Source organism: Gymnodraco acuticeps, unplaced genomic scaffold, assembly GCF_902827175.1.
Source record: "Gymnodraco acuticeps unplaced genomic scaffold, fGymAcu1.1, whole genome shotgun sequence".
Taxonomy (NCBI): domain Eukaryota; kingdom Metazoa; phylum Chordata; class Actinopteri; order Perciformes; family Bathydraconidae; genus Gymnodraco; species Gymnodraco acuticeps.
Genome location: NW_022990042.1, coordinates 6374774 through 6394315, shown reverse-complemented (window position 1 = coordinate 6394315; position 19542 = coordinate 6374774). Strand labels below are relative to the sequence as shown.

Sequence of the window (19542 nt, the reverse complement as noted above, 5' to 3'; positions counted from 1 at the left end):
CAAATGTTTACTGAAGTAAACAAAGGAGTCTAATGGAGGCGTTTTAGTGGGGAGGGGGGAAGAATCTCCCTTGTGATTTTGGCCTTTGCAGACCATTTACACAAAAAAATTATATAATAAACACACTACAGGAAAGAGAAAACCCCCTTCAGCACGAGTGCCTACATGCATATTCTACTGTTTTTTTGTTTATCATCATTATAATTCATAACTACATGATGTATGTTGACTCTTTCTCTTTGGGTCAGTGTTTTTCTAAGTGACTTTACGTTTACACATTTGAGCCAGTGTTGCTCTACTTTTTAAAGAACCATTAGGCAAACATGACTCTGAGAATAAACACTTCACTAGCACCCTCTAGTGGCCATGATGCTCCTGACACCAATAGTACAGATACAACATACACACACATACTTCATCTTTAACTTATTAACTTTAATCCATATCAATGACAACCATTACTTTTACTCTGCTTACTTTAGCACAGTCATGTTTGTGTTTTTATGTTAATATAAGTAATTAAACATTTACTTTTTTGTAGCAGCTGTGGCAGAGAAGAAGCAGTGTTGCCAACTTGTTTACTTTCTATCTAGATTAAAAGAGGTTATAGACCCAGGGCGTAAACAAATGACTAAATTCCCAGTGAAAAAAAACAAACTATAAACCTTCATCGTTAAATTGAGTAAAATTACCTTACAGAATAAAATGTTTGCGTTTTGCCCCCTTTTGTCCGGTAGTAACTTTTTGGATAGATTCTGATCCTAAAGGTCTGACTAACCAAATTTGGAGTCGATCGTATTAAAACTGTGGGGGTTTTCAGATGTTGGGCAGGAAAAGTTGCAAATAAAACTAAATGTGTCCAACTTCCTGATGGGTTAAGACTCCTTGGCTTGTTTGTCTGTCTCACCATGCTTCATATGCCCACAAACATTCAGTCTTGTAAGTGAAAGCAAAACGAGGGGCTGCTTGTTAGCAGACATTTGTATGGGGTGCTATAGAACCATTTAGCTTGCACCGATTATGGCAACCGCAAAAAAAAAAATCTATATTTCAATAGGTCCTCCACTTCGACTGTCTGTGCTCGGACCATAATGATATATCCATGGTGAATTAACTCCTACAAAGCACCCTCCTTTCCTTTGCTAACGTGAGCCATGCTTTTTTTGTGGATTTAAAAATGAGCATATACAAAAATGTTTTATGTAAAATGTTTATTTTTGTATCCAACAAATTACATAAATATGTATTTGTTTTACTCAAGAATGTCACTGAAGAGCTTCCGCTTCTTGGACTCGCCGCTCTGTATTTCCTGCCAATGGCCTCTCCTGTGGATGTAGTGGGAGAGGGCAAATTTGGCCCAAACATGACGAGCAAACTGATCTGAGCGCAGCCTGCTTTCACACGACACTGGAGGAGAATCACATGAATCCCAATTAGAAAAAAAACATGTGTGCAAGTAAATATGATAATGAAAGAAAACACCTCTTAAAATCAGGATGCATGCGATGATTTGTTACCTAATTCCTGAGCGATGTTGTGCCTGTGAGTGACCGAGGCGCTGTTCCAAATGGCTTCCAGCACCCGACTCCCCAACCTGGAGCAGGCCATGGGGACAAACTGGCCCTGGAGGGAAACACGATCAAATGCAGAGAGTGAGGACTGGGTAGATAAAGTCCCCGTGTAGTTCATAATGTTCCATGTGTTCTTTACAAGATACTTTCAGGAGGGAATATTCCAGAGACTTTAAAACGTACTTTTAAGGGAAATCCCAGTTTCATTCTTACAATAGTTTTACATTTTTATTTCAGATTTGTTTCTTTTTATTCTATAGTGACATTTAACATTTGACTACTGCTCACAAGTCAATGCAGGTGTACACACCAATATGTTAAATGGAAATGTACAACATGTTGTTTTAATAATGATTGAGATGTTCTGTATTTATAATTAATATTATTTATATATGTAGGCGATATGTTTCTTTTGTTCTTTTTTTTAACAATTTCTTTAAAAAAAACATATTTCTTTTCCAGATTTAAGGCATACAACATGGCAGGTTTTCCTTATACTGCCTGTAAAGGCATACCACACATATATGGAAAGAAACATATATTCTGGTGTATCCTATTGGAAACATGTGGTGACAGAGATTTTCTCCTGAATTATGTTCATATTTTTTGTGAAGGAAAATATTCCAATGTTCCTTTCATTGGTCTTACAATTTGCAATTTTTAAATACAAAAAATAAGAACAGTTTATATCAGTGGTCCGAAGTAGGAAACTGCGAATGGTAACTGCCAGCAGCTCAAAGGAAAGATTCTCATGTTGTGACAGCTTTCTTTTCTTTAACATTCCCATAATGCCCCTGTAGTGGTACCTCCAGTCTCTTCAGGATCTTGCCCCTCCCCTTGTCGCTGGAGGTGGTGATGAGGGCCTGCAGGACGTGGCTTCCTGCGGGGTCCGAGGCCAGCGTCAGGAGGTCAGCGGGGGTCTGAGTGCGCAGGCTGCTCAGGAGGAGCGAGCGCTCCTTGAACTTAGCCAGCGACTGGACCAGCCGGGAGCCATGGTAACAGATGGAGGTCAGGGGGACCTGGAAGTGAACGAGAACAAAGTTTATTAAACCGAAATATGCTGCAGTTGTCAAAAGTGGTTGGTCGATGCTCCATCTAAGTGTCTGCAAAAGGTCGGAGTTCATGCCAATAAATCATGTTATAATAAAGTACAAAACCCTCAGATTTCTCTAACCAGCTTTTACTGCATTTCTTTATCACAACACCACATATATTTGTTGAATCGCCCCATAAATTACAAGTAAATATAATAATGGTAAAAATCTGCGCCTTATTTACTGAAGGAGGTTGGAGTCAAACTTGGTAGTGTGATTATTTTGCGTTATTTTTTTATTATTAATTGAAGCCATAATTATTACACTGCAAGAATCAAGTGCCAAATGATTGGATCATTAGACACTTCTGGATCGTTTACCTCTGTCTGGATGTTGCCCTCTGCTGTCTCAGAGTGGTAATACACCTCATAGGTGATCAGAGACATGAAGAGAGGGAGGCAGCTGACGTGGCGGGTGCCGGGCTCAGCGCAGTGGAAGGCCTGAGAGGCAAAACAAAGAGGGAGAAATCCATCAAAATGTTGTTATGTTGATTTAAGACCCAGAGGGGCTGTTACATCTTCTTTAGGATGACGCTTACACGGAGGAGGCACTGAATCATGTCTTCCTGTTTCTCTCCACTTTCTGCACAGCTCTCGGCCAGTTGGACGATCACACCCATGTGTCCCGCGGCCAAGATGGCCTCCACGCCTTGGATCAACTCATCAAACAACTTCAAGAACTACGGAGAAAGAGGAGGGGAAAATGAGAGTGGTCCTTGCAATTACGCTACTTTAATCCTGCCCCGTGTGACATGCAGACACAATGACCAACCATTGTGTGTTTGGCCGAGGCTGCGGTTAGCCTCTGGATGGGGAAGTTGGCGATGGAATGGAGGGCGAGGTCAACCAGGTGACCCTTGAGGTGGTTCTTGTAGAGGTCCCGGAGGAGGGCCTTGTGGGAAAGCTGTATGATCATCTCAACAAGGTGGCTGGAGGCCTGGTCTTTGAGAAAGACCAGAAGGGGACTAAAAGGCAAAAGGAAAACAGCAGTTACATAACGTGTCACGGTGTAGAGACTTATTCCTGGACTCAAGTGGAAATGGCACTTCTCTGACCTCACTCCTGGAGCGGCGCTACGACTCGTCAGGTACCCCATGATGCGTTTGAGAAGCTGTTTGCAGAGTTTCGGACGTTTTCTGTGACTCACGGTCAACATGGTCTGGAACACTGCGCTGGCAACAGAGTCTGTCACACTGACTGAGAGGGAAAGAGACACAAGGGGAGAAAACATTGATTTTCACACATTTCTGCCCAGCCGAGAAGTGCATTCTGGCCACACAACAAAGGTCAGATTTAGGTTCAGTGTTTCTCACTAAAGCACTTTGTGTGTTTGTGTGTGTGATAAATCTGCCATGTCAACATTAGCCTATTGCAGATAATGTTTATGCTTACAAATATATATTTAAGCTATCCATTTACATGCACAAAAACCTATACACAGGGTTCATACACTTTTTCACCAATGATTTTCAATGACTTTTCCAGGACCTCTTCATGACCGTTACCTCATTTTCCATTACCAAAGATTACTCTTTCTCAGCGGTACCACTGAAACATTTGTATTTTAACATGGTAAGCTGGAAAATAAGGTCTGCATATGAAACATGCCGTGCCTATCTAAAACAAATCAAATAGTAGACTTACTAGCTCCTACAGACTAAAGCCACTAGAGGGCGTGATTGTAAAAATATCTCACCAGCAAAATACCTCGACAGTTAAATGCCATTTTACGTTTCATTACTATACAGTATTTATTATTGTTATAGTATTACTATTTCGGCAATTCGATAAAATATAAAATTATATTTGATGCAGCTTTAGTTACATTTCCATGACTTTTCCAAAACTTTGGGAAAAATATTGTTTTCCATAACTTTTCCAGGGCCTGGAATTTGCCTTTTGAATTTCCATGACTTCTCCAGGTTTTCAATGACCGTAGGAACCCTGTATACAACACACTACAGGAAAAGGAAAACTCTTTAATATCTACTTGAGTCAATCTGCTGTTGGCCAGGAGAAGAATGTTAAAGCCTTCTTAGATACCAATCTTTTGATAAGGATCTATAACGATGTCTGCGCAGTGCCTCTTTCTGTGTGGTATCAAAACACTGTATTAAATATAGATCTTTTTTAAGCTATTTTATAAAAGGGATTCCAGTAATGTAACATCCTGTTTACCCCTGCCGATCTCCAGTTAACACCCCAAAACCGATGCCCTTTGCTATACAGGTATTTGCTTTCTGTGATAACGTTCACCATAATAGGAATACACTTTAACGAGGATTCAAAAGTTTCATGACAAATGACTCACGATTAACGTTGTCTATCAGCGTGTCTGTGAGGTTTTTCATCTCGTACCAAAACGATGTGGGAACCTCAAAGTCTGTCATCTGGGGAACGGCGTTACGGTTTTTCGCACCTGGAGAAAAACATGACAAAAAAGAAAAGGTGAACACAAGCTTAAAGCAACACACCTGTGTGTAGAGTTTAATAGAATATATAACACCATTTGTTTTACACGTACAATCTTTGTTTTGTTTTAGTACAAGTAGGGACAAACTAAGCCAATAAATAAACAAATAGAAATGAATTTAATATAAAACAGAGGAAATAAAGACATTAACAAAAAACGAATTAACCGCAGTGTGTGTGTGTGTGTGTGTGTGTGTGTGTGTGTGTGTATACCTGGACGAGTCTCAGTGCGCAGGGGTCCGAGACAGCCTGACAGCACGTGTAAAAGTGTGCGGACCACGTGGGAGCCGTGAACATGTTGGATGAACTCTGCAATGCCGTCTCTCACAACCTGACATAAAGACAGCACCTGGGCCTCCAACACCCCCCCCTCCTCCTCTTCTTCTGTGGTAGCTGCCGTCTGTGAGAGCTCTAAAAGAACGAAACAAAAGAGACACACAGAGCGGAGTTATTATTTACTTTGATCCGATGAAACTTTGTTTATATTGCACTTTTTATACATAAAAGGTTAGACGAAGTGCACCTAAAAACAAATTGATAAAAGCTGATACAAAATTGATCAAATAAAAAATACAATACTAACCACCCCCCCTTTCCCAGGTAGTATACAGACTTTGTTTTAACTTTAGCCATGATTACAAGGCCAGTAGCAGAAGACCTGAGAGTTCATAAGTTAGAGAATGATGGTGCTTGAGTCCTCACTAACACTAAGAAAGTGGATCGCATCACTTCAAAGCTTTACACTGGCTTCCTGTCCGTCTACTATACAGTTAAACTGGGCCCGGGTCATCAGGAGACACGTCGAGCTGTGTTCAGGGTTCTTACACCTTTTCCAAAGTCAAATTCAAGGTGCATTTTCAAATAACTTATACTCAAATGATTATTTCCCTACCTCACATTAAATCAGATGTTCTTTATGCTATAAACAACCAAATGTGTGTTTCGTGATAGCATTCTACACGAGGATGACAAATTAAAGAAAATAAAACTAAGTTTAATATTTCAAAATGATTGACCTGTACGTGTCGAGTGGGCCTCCCATATAACCTGGCTGAGCCAATATAAAACAATCAGCCAAATAACTTTTCCATACATTATTGATTACTATTTTTGAGGTACTTTTAGGTTGGCAGTGAACATAAGTCAGAGGTACATGGTGTACTTCTACTCGTCTACAGTTCAGAGGTACATGGTGTACTTCTACTCCACTACAGTTCAGAGGTACATGGTGTACTTCTACTCCTCTACAGTTCAGAGGTACATGGTGTACTTCTACTCGTCTACAGTTCAGAGGTACATGGTGTACTTCTACTCCACTACAGTTCAGAGGTACATGGTGTACTTCTACTCCTCTACAGTTCAGAGGTACATGGTGTACTTCTACTCCTCTACAGTTCAGAGGTACATGGTGTACTTCTACTCCACTACAGTTCAGAGGTACATGGTGTACTTCTACTCCTCTACAGTTCAGAGGTACATGGTGTACTTCTACTCCACTACAGTTCAGAGGTACACGGTGTACTTCTTCTCCTCTACAGTTCAGAGGTACATGGTGTACTTCTACTCCTCTACAGTTCAGAGGTACATGGTGTACTTCTACTCCACTACAGTTCAGAGGTACATGGTGTACTTCTACTCCTCTACAGTTCAGAGGTACATGGTGTACTTCTACTCCACTACAGTTCAGAGGTACATGGTGTACTTCTACTCCTCTACAGTTCAGAGGTACATGGTGTACTTCTACTCCTCTACAGTTCAGAGGTACACGGTGTACTTTTCCTCCACTACATGTATTTAATACCTTTAGTTACTTCACAGATCTGGATGAATGATGTGAAATCTAACCAAGTGTTGAATCAGACTTTAGTTCCACCTGGAGTAAATCCACCAGCTACCCTGCAGTATACAAAGTCATTCAAACTAGCTGCACCTTTACCAGCTTTGAGAACACTTTCATGATCAATCATTATAAAACATATCATATATATTATTCTGAAATGGACCAATCTGCAAAACGACTACTTTTACTGTCGCTACTTTCACTATATTTTGATGAGAATACTTTTATACTTTCACTTGAGGAACATTTTTGAATGCAGGACTTTTACTGTGACAGAGTATTCCTACACTCTGGTACTTCTACTTTTACTCAAGTACAACATCTGAGTACTTCTACTTTCACTACAAGATCTGAGTACTTGTACTTTTACTCAAGTACAACATCTGAGTACTTGTTTCACCTCTGGTAGCGTATTAGCCTGAATTGTAGCCACAGAATCACACAGAGCTGCATAGAAATAGACTCACAATGGTAACAAGTGGAAAATAATATTTACAAATGTGTACAATGATTTGTAGGTAATGTTGACTACTCAAGACACCTGACTTATACATCTTCAAAGGAAGACTGTGTTCATTCTACAATTACATGGGATTAAAGCAACATGTAGTTTTACTTGTATAATACTTCAAGATTTGATATAAAAGCCTGTTTCTAAAAGTATCAACCATAGCGACCCGGTCAAATCCTCACTTTATAATTTATAACAACATACTAACAAGCCAAGGTCTAATTACGCAACCAAGTCTCACGGCATTTCCTGTTATAGTCACGAAATGAATGTAATCTATTGATTTGTGTTCACCAACATGATTTTTCCCTTTTTTTCGTGTCACACAACGATTTGAAAAACAATGTATTTCTATTGGTGTGTTTCGTGCCTGCTTCTTTTTGTCCGGTCGGGTCGTGGAAGACCGGAAGCTGTGTGGTTCATAAAAACATGTTCTTACTCAATATCAAGCCACGATTATTGTTTTTATTTTAAATCGTATAATGTTGGGCTTTTTTTGTCGTCTGTGAGGAAAATAAATGGGGCTCAGAGCCTCAGAATACTGAAATCTGTTTATATGTTTTTCCTTCTAATTTAATAATAATAATAATAATAATAATAATAATAATAATAATAATAATAATGGGTTTAATTTATAAAGCACTTCATATTTGACTTCAAATCCCGAAGTGCTACAAGCAGTGAGCAGTATAAAAACATTACACAACACGGTAGAATTAATAAAAAGCAATACAAAATAAAAGGGTGGTAATAAATAAAAGGTCTAGGGAAAGGCTCTATTGAAAATATGGGTTTTGAAGCCTTTTTTAAAAGCCTCCACGGTCTGTGGTGCTCTCATGTGGTCGGGGAAAGCATTCCACAGACAGGGGGTAGCCGAGCAGAAGGCCCGGTCTCCCATAGTACGGAGCTTAGTCCTGGGGGGTTTGAGGAAGTTGGAGTTGCTGGAGCGGGTGGTCCGCAAGGAGGTATGGGGGGTGAGGAGTTCCTTGACGGAGACCTTGAATTCGATCCTCAGTTCCACGGGGAGCCAGTGTAGTGCTTTAAGGATGGGGGTGATGTGATCATATTTGCGCACCCTCATCAGGATCCTAGCAGCGCTGTTCTGAATGTACTGGAGCTTCTGGATGCTTTTGTCAGGGATCCCGATGAGGAGTGCATTGCAGTAGTCTAGCCTGGAGGAGACAAAGGCGTGGACCAGCTTTTCGGCGTCAGACAGAGTGAGTGTGGGGCGGAGTTTGGCAATGTTCCTGAGGTGGTAAAAGGAGTTCCTGCACAGCTGTTTAATGTGGGCCTCAAAGGTCAGATGGGCGTCCATTTTCACACCCAGATTGGTGACTATTGAGGAGAGGGTAATGTCCTGGCCAGAGAAGGTGATGGTGGTGATGGTGGATGACCGAACCTGGTGTGGGGTGCCAACTATAATGGCTTTGTTATTGTTTGTGACCCGTTCTATCGAAATCAGTCAAAAGCAGTGGCGAACAGTGTCTATCACAACTGGACCTTCTGTAGACACACACACACACCCCCCGCCGCTACTTTTCAATAATCCAAACATCTTTAGAATATGATCACAACCAATAACAAATCATTTAAACTTGTTTATTCTTATCTTGTTAGCATTCTTTCTTTTTATTTATGCATATTTTACTAATCACTCCCCTTTTAAACTGTCCTATTGTACACATTGGAATGATTTCTTACTTTATCTATATATATATCACACACACACACACACACACACACACACACACACACACACACACACACACACACACACACACACACACACACACACACACACACACACACACACACACACACACACACACACACACACACACACACACACACACACACACACACCACACACACACACACACACACACACACACACACACACACACACACACACACACACACACACACACACACACACACACACACACACACACACACACACACACACACACACACACACACACACACACACACACACACACACACACACACACACACACACACACACACTCCGTGGCGATGACGGCGTGCGTTAAAAAATAATAATAAACATATTTGTAAAGTGGGGGGACACAAACGGGATTTCGAAAAGTGCTGGGGACATTTCCCCCCTGGAGATTACGCCATGCGTGTGTGTGCGTCAAGTGCAATAAAGAAATATGCAAGTTACAACACACACAGTAAAACTCTGGCCCTCATGTGTTGTACAGTATAGGCTGGCACGACTAGGCTGTGTTCAATGGGGCTGATGTGTAGATTCTGCCAGAAGGAACATCAGTGGTGAGCTGCCACATTGCTTTTCTTCCCGACTGCAACGCTGGTCCCGCAAATCAAGCAAGAACGTGATTGGTCGATATTCATTGTGTGGGTGGGGGGAGGAGGGATGTTAGATATAGAGTTGTAGTAAGTAGATAGAGTTTGCTATGATTTAGGTTTCGTTTATGCATAGGGTATATTCTTTTGATTACATTTCCTTTTTTGTTTTGTGTATTTTATACATTTTGGATTTTCTTGGCGAGCTATTTTTAGAACGTGCCCGGCGGGCGACTGAGTGCCCGCGGGCACCGTGTTGGCTACCCCTGATCTAGATCCTCTGTCTCGAGCCAGTTAACTAGCGGGCCTTCTAGAATACCCTGGAACCTTGAGGGAAACTCTGAAAGAATACGCCCATTGGCTACAAATCAATATATGATTGGTTGATCAAACTGTCAGTCCAAACGTACGCTCTCATTCAGTGTAACGGCCAGGGCATTCTATCAAGGATGTAGAATACCTTGGTGAAGGATATTCTACCCAGAGACCCAGAACAAGATCTGATTGGTTGCTTTCTTTTCTAACACAAAACCACTGAAATGCGTAGTGCATGGTCCGAGAAGGACAAACAAATCAACGTAACACTTTCATATTACAGATCAACGACACAGATACGATTCTCATTTATTCATTTTATTACATTTTATTTATATAATTAAATCGATTTTTTGTTTGTTTTATCTGAGTGTTCCAGGGTATTCTCTGAATACCTTGAAGGCCCTGACGGTTCGCCACTGGTCAAAAGTCGCAACGGCTCATTTAAAAAAATAAACGTGGATTTGTGTAAAAAAACTAGTTTTTCAGGATTCGGGTGTTTTGTTTGATTTTAAATAAACAAAGTCTTGGCTTTCAGAATATGAAACTGTTATTGCCAAAATCTCACGATAAATACATTTTTAAAGCTTGTAAAGGGAAGAAGAGGCACCTCTCAATTCGCACCCTGCTCTTCCGCAGCGCCGCTCCCCCTCCCTCCGCTGAAATTATCAAGTAAAGGCGTATAGTAATCATAGATAACACGGCAGGGTCCGGGACAGTTTGTTTTCATCTGTTTTCAAATAAACAAAGTCTTGACTTTCAGAATATTAAACTTGTTTCGGCAAATTCAGATGATAAATACAAGTTTGAAGCTTGTAACGGCATAATTACAAGCAGAGAACGGAGTAATTTAACGTCACAGCAAGCATAACAACAGCCAGTGTTTCTTGTGAGTGTTTCCCCGGTACACAAACACAATACACACAAACGCAAAAATACACAAACACACTCGCGAGCTTCCCCCAGACCAGTAATACAAACGAAAATGTGTCTTCGGGTCAATGTGACTGATTTCGAGAGAGCAAGTCACATTTGGTTTAGGCACGAAACATACTACCAGTAGAAATACATTGCTTTCAAAATCGCTCTGTGTCGAATCAATAGATTATATTTCGTGACTATAACACGAAATGCCGTGAGTGCTTCATCCTCTGAAGACCACAGGATGGCGACTGTAACGCACATAACATAGGTACGCTCCTCTGAAATGATCGTCCCTTGCAATTATTATTATCCCTCAATCGAGTTCGCTATTCAGCTCGCTAACGTTAGCTTAAACAAACGTTACATGCAACGTTAGCCTAATCTAAAATGCTCTACTACGGCGTACCTTTCACGTGGCTCGTCAGCGCAGACTCTCGCATCGTTATTTTTGCAAACTTTGCAGGAGGCTACTCGTGGGCTTGACCCTCGTCTTAGCCATGGCTTGTATTTGTCTTCTGCTAGCCAACGCTCGTTGAAACTGCAACCTCCTGGCACACAGTCATCTATCGCTCATCAGAATGCCCAGGTCACACGTAACACAAACACTTGCAGGTCGCGCGCATAGCGCGGGAAGCCGCAGCGGAGCTGTTTTATGTAGAAGCAATTAAGCGCGCTCCGACTTCTTTATTTTCTTCTCATCTAAAAAGTGAAGTAAAGCATTTACAATTTCAAACACTTTATCCCAAATGTAAGCACCATGCCCAAAATTCAAGCACTTTTCAAACCTTGAAAACACCTCGTACAATTTCAAGCATTTTCAAGGATTTCCAGTACCCGTGGGAACCCTGTGTGTTTCTTCATCTCAACTTGTGCCATGTTTCCTGGTGGCTACAAAGCTTTGTTCCACTACAGATCAGAAATGAGACAGCTCTTACTGGATATCTGTCGGACTGCACTCTCCACCACGTGGCCGCCACACTGGTCACATGACACCGCCTTTAGCTCCGATCCGGACTCTCCGCCCAGTTCGGCCAGCACCTCGGCCACCTGGTCGGGCCTGCAGAGCGGGAGCAGCCGCTGCAGGGTGAAGCTTCCTGTCCGGTCCATCGCCACCAGAGCAGCTTTCCCTCTCACCTCTGTGAGCACGTTCTCCACAAACATCTCTGTAGGAGAAATAAATAACACAATACATGAGTTAGCACAAATGATGGAGCTTTAGAAGTTGTTGTTTGACTGAAATATGAACAATTGTTCAACCGTTCGATTGGTGATCTATGTTAACTCCACATTTACTGAATTGGCCACAGCAGATTATTCAAGAGTGCACTCTGATAGCCTGTTATTTTATTTGATTATTTGATGATATGTTATTATAAATAATTGTTATTGACCATACTATCATGATAAATACACTTTAAATTATTTAAATGCTTTAGAAACTCAGTTTTGTATTGCAACACAGATTGGACAAACGTGTATTTTGTGTAGGGATGCTCCGATCGCCGGAATCAGTATCGGCCAATACCGATGGCCGATCCGATCGAGTGGGCGGGGCCTATGGGGATCTTCCATTTAGTGATGTTTAAAACTCAGTTAATGGGGCTCATTCACTGGCGCTTCCACAAACAACAACCAACATAATTATTACATTCAAATTAAGTACATTATTCAAGTTTACATTCACTTTGGATAATGAGCGGAAGCCTCTCTCTCCCTCTCTCCTGACAGCTGGTCCCTATCCGTCTCATGCAGCTCACTGATCCAGTAATGAGTGACCTGACAGTGAAGAATACATATATGTATAACTAGTTTAGCTTGTTCCAGAGGTAGATGAAATAGCTAAGTGTGTTAGGTCTAACTCTTAGTGTGTGTTTCTCTCCGCTTATCGTCACAGCGGGCGGAGCTGCAGGATTTCTGCTTCACACACGTTGCATACCGCTATTTTACTGTCTTTTTCGGACACCTTAAAATACTGCCAGACCGGTGAAGCCATTTTGGCGAGCTTGTTTTGCCGCGCACAGAGAAAAGTGTCATGTATTTTACGTCATGTGATCGGCATTTATAGAGAGCACCGATCCATCGGTAGAGAGTGAATATCGGCCGATCGATCGGAGCATCCCTAATTTTTTGTATATCCTTTATGTGTTAAATATTGAATAACATAATCATAACGGGACCTTGCATAAATAAAAGGTTAAATACACGAAAAACACATTTTCATTAGGCATGGGATGGTATGAAAATGACTTTCAGATTTAACCTGTCTAAAATAACAGTCAAAATAAAAGGTTAATCAACACATTTATAATGCATCCCCTATATCTTTTAAATATCCTTTAGATATTAAAATATAGTAAAGTAACCATGCATTAATAACGTTTTTTTTTATTAAAGTAGCAACATTGTTCCAGTCTGTTCTTTTTTGAACACGATAATATACACCAGTCACTTTAGCACAAAGAGCAACTCACTCCAAAGTGACCTGATAACTTGCTTTGCTTTATTGCTTCATCTTCTACTTGTTTCATCTGAATATTATAATCATTCCTGTTTGAACAGTGGTGTCAACTTCCACAACACACATTGGCAGGGGATTTCATTTTCTCCCAGTCCTCTGCTTGATCAGAACTGCTGAATCATAATCTCTTACCTCTCTCCTCGCTGTCTGCAAAGCCTTCTCCGAGTCTTTCCCCGACTCGGCGGAAGTAGCCCACACTCAGGGCGTCCAGAAGATTCCTGACGCGGTCTCCCTGTTCTCCTTTCGCACCTCCCCTCCTCTTCTTCTCTCCTCCTTCTTCATCTTCACCTGTGTGTCTCCTCTTTGTGACCCCCCCTTTCTGTGACATCCTGTCCTCTGTTTTCGCCAACATAGCTTGGACCTTACACCATGGAGGTTGCAAGGAAAATGTCTTGGCGTTCTGGCAGAAACTGTGAACAAATGGGAAGGAAAATGTGAAATAATTATTAGGATTTGAAGGTCAACACTACAGTCTCATATTTTAAATTGTTGGTTGACTGTGTGTTTGAATAGGAAATGAAATAAACAAACAGGACAAAACTTTAAATTAATATAATCTAAAACTAGACTGCCAGTAACATCTCAATTATTTAGAATTGTCATTATAGCAGCTTGTTTAAACGTATACAGTCTATGGTTTAAAAACAAAGGCATTGCACATCATTTGAAATTAAAAAGAATAGAAAATAACCAACATAAAATCTCAAATAAAAAAATAGAACTAAACTAAAAAGTAAAATGTGTAAAAGTGGACCGTGACACTATGAAGGGCCAAATTACAGCTAATACAATTTAAAAGTAGGATATCATTCACATTAGGTGTGCAAGGAATGGCATATAAATGTACAGTGTGAAGAAGGTCCACACGGAATTTGAGTAACAGATATGTATGCCGAATTAACTACTGTCATGATTCAATGATTCAGAAAACGCCATAAGTCTTGCCGATACATGCCAACAAGTTATTTGAACATATTCTTCAATAGGAGTGTGGCTCGTTAAAGACGAGGCTGTAGCTGAGAATGATACTGAGCCAACTTCCGGAGGCACATGCCAGCTTGATGTGTTGAAAACATTAAGCACACTTTGTTCAAAATGTGTATCGAAACAAACTTAGATTATGGATGGCAAATACATTTTAGTTTAACTCACGTGTGAAATGTAGAGACCTAACAGTGGTGTCGTGGACGCGCAGTGATGACGTAGAGCTACTTTTCTTCTTCTTCTTTTTGGAACATCGCAAACAACATCTAGGTGCATACCGCCACCTACTGTACAAGAGGGTGTATCAGCATCAGTGTTGTGAGGGTAACTTTAAAATTGTATCTGAAATACATTTGCTAGTTATCTGGAAAAAATTGAATCATATCAAAATATAATTTAACCTCACAACTTTCCGTTATTTTTGGATTACCTCAAATGAAACGCCACTAAATGAAAGAGAAAATAAATATCAGAATCAGTTTTATTGCCAAGTAGGTTAACACATATGAGGAATATCTATGTCTTGGTGTTTTTGGTGAACAAATAAAAAATAAACATACATACATCAAAAATAAAACAGTAATGCATTTTATTTATAGAGTGCTTTTCTGGAAACTCAAAGACACTTTACACATGTGTCAAACTCAAGGCCCGGGCCAAATCAGGCCCTTGGTGGATTTAATTTTGGCCCGCAGGATGCTTTCTAATTACTATTAGATCTGAGGATTTCCTCAGCTCAGAGCCTGACTCCAAACATTGATGGGCTTGCACCCAAGATGAGATGCCAAGTATCTGGCTTGAACTACAGAGCAGCACACTGAGTTTCAATGGATGTTTCCTTCTGCCCTTTCTTTCTTTCTTGTGACAACAGGGCATGTTTGGTTTGTTCTTTGAGGGAAATCATTTTTTTGAAGCTGTTGTTGGCCTGTGGAAAAATGTGATCATAAGAAATGACTCCGGAAAAGCTGCAGATAGAGCCATAAGAAATGAATGCAACTGATTATTTAATGTTTAATGTTGTTTTTATAGGTAATAATTTAAGCTTTGTGCAGGTTTAATGTGCAATAAGTTCATTTCAATAAGTTTTGCAATAAACATTGAACCAGTCCGGCCCTCGACTAGTACTGATTTTTGAATTTTGGCCCACTGTGTATTTGAGTTTGACACCCCTGCTTTAGACGGTATAAATCATAAAAAAATGTACCTAAATCGACATTGAAGTGATACATTAACATTAATACATACATAATTGTAATACACATATATTATTCTGATGAGTATACAGTATGAGTACTTTTATTTTGAGTATTTTTTATGCTAATACAGGGGTGTCCAAACTTTTTTCACCGAGGGCCACACAGAAAAATATATGAAGGGCTGGGCCACTGAGGTGAGGTGAGGTATATTGCCTCATAAATGAAGTTATAAGTCAGCAAAATAAATCAAATGTAGGTAAATGATGCTTAATAATTGAATATGCTTTAAGAAAAACAGCCTATCACAGTTCTCCTTAGGTTTTCATTTATTTCGTTAGCAAGTTATTCCTTAAAACAGAAGAGTCAGATTTCTTATCACAAGAGGAAATAGGAAGGGTTTATTTCAAGCGTGTTATGAAAATAAGTTATTGGGCTTTTTTCTTATCAACTTAGATTTGAAAGAAAATTGTTTCAACTTTAACTGACTGAATTTGTTTGACAAGTGGGCTTCTTAACACATGAATACTGGGTAATATCTGTTTTCATCTATATTTAAGAAGTACAATACAAGACAAGCACAAGTTTCATCTGTGGGCCATACTCCATTATACTTTTTGAATTTGCTGAGGGCCAATTCAAAATGGCCCGCGGACCGCATTTGGCCCAGGCCGTAGTTTGGACACCCCTGTGCTAATACTTTTGAACTTGAATTTAGTAACATTTTGAATGCACTAACTTGTAGCTTAGTGACTTGTAATGTTACCTTTTATAAGTGTACTGAGTCCTTCTTCCACCTCTCCTGATATGATACAATACAAATGTGGCATTTTTTTTGCTGCTACCACGTAAAGTGTTAATATTCAACCCTGAATTATTAAATGACACAGAATTGGTGATTGACTCTGAGTTCATTTATTTTTGCCTAAAATATTCCACACCAAATGAAACCCACTCTTCTGAGATCAGACACAAGCAACCTCTTGAGGGCAGCAAATAATTAAAACTGAATATTTAATTTATTATTTTGGACAACAATACAGTGACATATTGCTGTGTGTCTGTCAGGGTTGAGCGAAGCAGGCAGGACCCAAATGCAGGTTTAACAGATAATACCTTTATTTCAAGGCTACAAGTAACAAACACAGCAGAACTCTCTCCCCCGTGAACACAGTCAACAACAAACAAGGATCTCACAAAGACAGAAAAAGCAGAACCTAAATGCACACAGGACTAATGAAACAAACAAGACACAGGTGAGGAGGGAGGAGAAAACACAGGGGCACCAGGTGAACACAATCAGGTAATCAGGTAGGAGGGAACAGTAGGAGGGAACACACAGACAGGAAGCAATTAGGCAAGACGGGGGGTGAACACTTTTCAAAAATAAAACAGGAAACCAAAGACAGATGTAGACAAGACACAACACAGACAGATCGTGACAGTGTCAGGTGTGCAAACAACTCATGTGTCTAATGAGGACAACAGGAAGAAAGTACACTTCACATTAAGTCAAAAAGGTGTGTGCGATGTATGAATGCATGTGTTATTCTACATAGGAATTTGTTTTAGCTATATTTGGAGATTATTTTCTCCCCTAACAACCTGCTGTCAAGCTAAAATCCCCAGGGGGTAACATGGGAGTGATGTTTACATAAATGTATTTATTAAATGAAATGGTGATTTTCCGAATTACTCAGATGTTTGCATGATTGAGGAGAATATTGTCTTAACCTGCTGCTCATAAGCAGGGCTCGACATTATAAATGGCCCGCTGGCCCGGAACATAGACTGTATATATAAAGGCCCGGAAGCACTATTTAGACACCCCGGACCAGCATAACGTACTTTCCACTTGCCCGCTCGGGCCACTAAAAATATTGCTTTAAAAAAATGGTCCTGTGGTATTGGTATTTTGACTAGCAATTTAGTTAAATTGTTTCGTTTATCAACGCTACAACATAGCGTTCCGTGAGTCGGTTGTCGTTGTTGGGGGGAAAGCAAACAGCTGTTTGCTGCTGAGCACAGCGCGAGCAGGCTCCCATGAGCGACTATCGCGCCACCTAACCATTCGCCAAAAATGTTTTTTGCGGTAGCCGGGCAAAAAACAATCTTCAAATAAAAGAAAGTCACCGGAGGAGTTAAAGGAGAGTGACAGGAAGTATGAGAAGAAGAGGGAGAGAAAGTTTCAGCCAGCTTGATCGATGGAGTTGGCTTCTAGTCGTGCAGTGACGCGTCCTAAAACTCTTTTATAATCTATCGATTAGATTTATGATTCGAAAATTATAAAAGTAGGGTAGACATGTGGAGATTATCCGGCTGAACAAAACGTGCATTTATCAAACAGGTTTGTTTTCCACAGACCTTATTTCCAGCTATATTTTCCAAAACCCTGTGGAGAAATCCCATTGCTTTTTGTCGAGGGAACCAGCAGCTTACTTCCTGGTTTTAGGACGCGTCACTGCACCTCTCAATATGATGCCAATATAAACAAGGTCTTCTGTCGGCTCTACATCAATGCCGACCTATGCTGACAGTAAGTGAAGAGTAGACAATATAAAGGTATTGGCTATAGGGAAATGTCCCAGCAGTTTAGGATAATGAAGGATATAATCTAATCTATAGCCATTACATTTCTAACTCCTAATGACAGGAAGGCAGAAAGTGCATTATACAAATAATAATACTCATAATAATAGCAGACATTTTTTAACAATGACCACAATATCATTATTTTAATAAACCAAATATGAACAATTGAGGAAAATGAGGAAGAACTGATTGTTCAAATGTTGTAGTACAAGTAGTAATGTAGTTCGTGCATAAATTAGGCTACTATTGCAACAAATGTGTTAATTTTCTTCATTATTAGTCGATTTTTTTTTTGGTGGACGAATGCTCCGGGCCAGTGGTTACAATGGTGACAATTCCACCGGCCCGGAGGGCCAGTGACATTTTACCCTTAATGTCTACCCCTGAGCACGGGGGTTCCAAACAGCACTTCACCAGCACTGAAAAAACGGAAACATTGACTTTAATTAAATATATAAAGTCAACAGATTTCACATAACTGTATTAGGTTAGTTGAAAGCAATACTATTAAAGGTGGGGTATGTCATTTTGGAGAAACCAGCTCGAGTGCGCTAGAATTTGAAAATACACAACCGGAAAAAATCTGCCACTTCCTTACAGAGCCCCTCCTCCAACACACACGGACGCGCACATGACCAATGAGGGCACGAGATACATTTGTGCACAGATGGAAGGCTGACAGGCAGGTAGGCCATCCAGTTACTTTAGCCGGGCCGGCTCAGAGGATTGGTCGTGCTTTTTACAGTACTACGGCTTCCACAGATGACATTTTTTTTATGTATTTATTGTCAAAGCATTTAAGATATTCATTGCTATCGGGATGTTAAGAGCATTCCATGGAATATAACAAAAAGTGTTTCTGAAATAAATTACATTCCTAACCTTTAAGTTCATTCTAATATTTGAATTTAATATTATTGCTTTCAACTAACTTATGCGACATTTGGTGACACAATACATATATTTTAAGTCAAAATTGATTTTCAGTGAGGTAGAGAATCTGCCTCACTGACAACATCACCATGCACATATTTTCTGACGCCTCTATGAAACTCAGACTGTCTCTGGAAACATCTGGTATCTAATTATAACTTGCCCATGTAGTATAGTGTTTGTCAAACAGAGTTGACGTGATAAGGCAGTAATTGGATCCCTTATATGATTTAATTAAGTCTCAGCTGCTGTTGCACTATTAAAA

General features: G+C 40.2%; 1 protein-coding gene across 1 annotated transcript; it reads right to left on the bottom strand.

Annotated features, from left to right (window-relative positions):
* Positions 1–1194: 1194 nt before the first annotated feature.
* LOC117545439 (nucleolar protein 9) lies at positions 1195–14846 on the bottom strand. Its single transcript, XM_034215212.1, has 12 exons — positions 14728–14846; positions 13708–13985; positions 11993–12220; positions 5350–5547; positions 4976–5083; positions 3720–3861; positions 3437–3629; positions 3204–3344; positions 2986–3105; positions 2378–2590; positions 1518–1623; positions 1195–1407 (listed from the first exon to the last, which is right to left on the bottom strand). Exons 2-12 carry the CDS (start codon positions 13925–13927, stop codon positions 1253–1255), a joined length of 1824 nt encoding a protein of 607 aa, XP_034071103.1. The 5' UTR covers positions 13928–13985; positions 14728–14846; the 3' UTR covers positions 1195–1252.
* Between the last annotated feature and the right edge of the window lie 4696 nt (positions 14847–19542).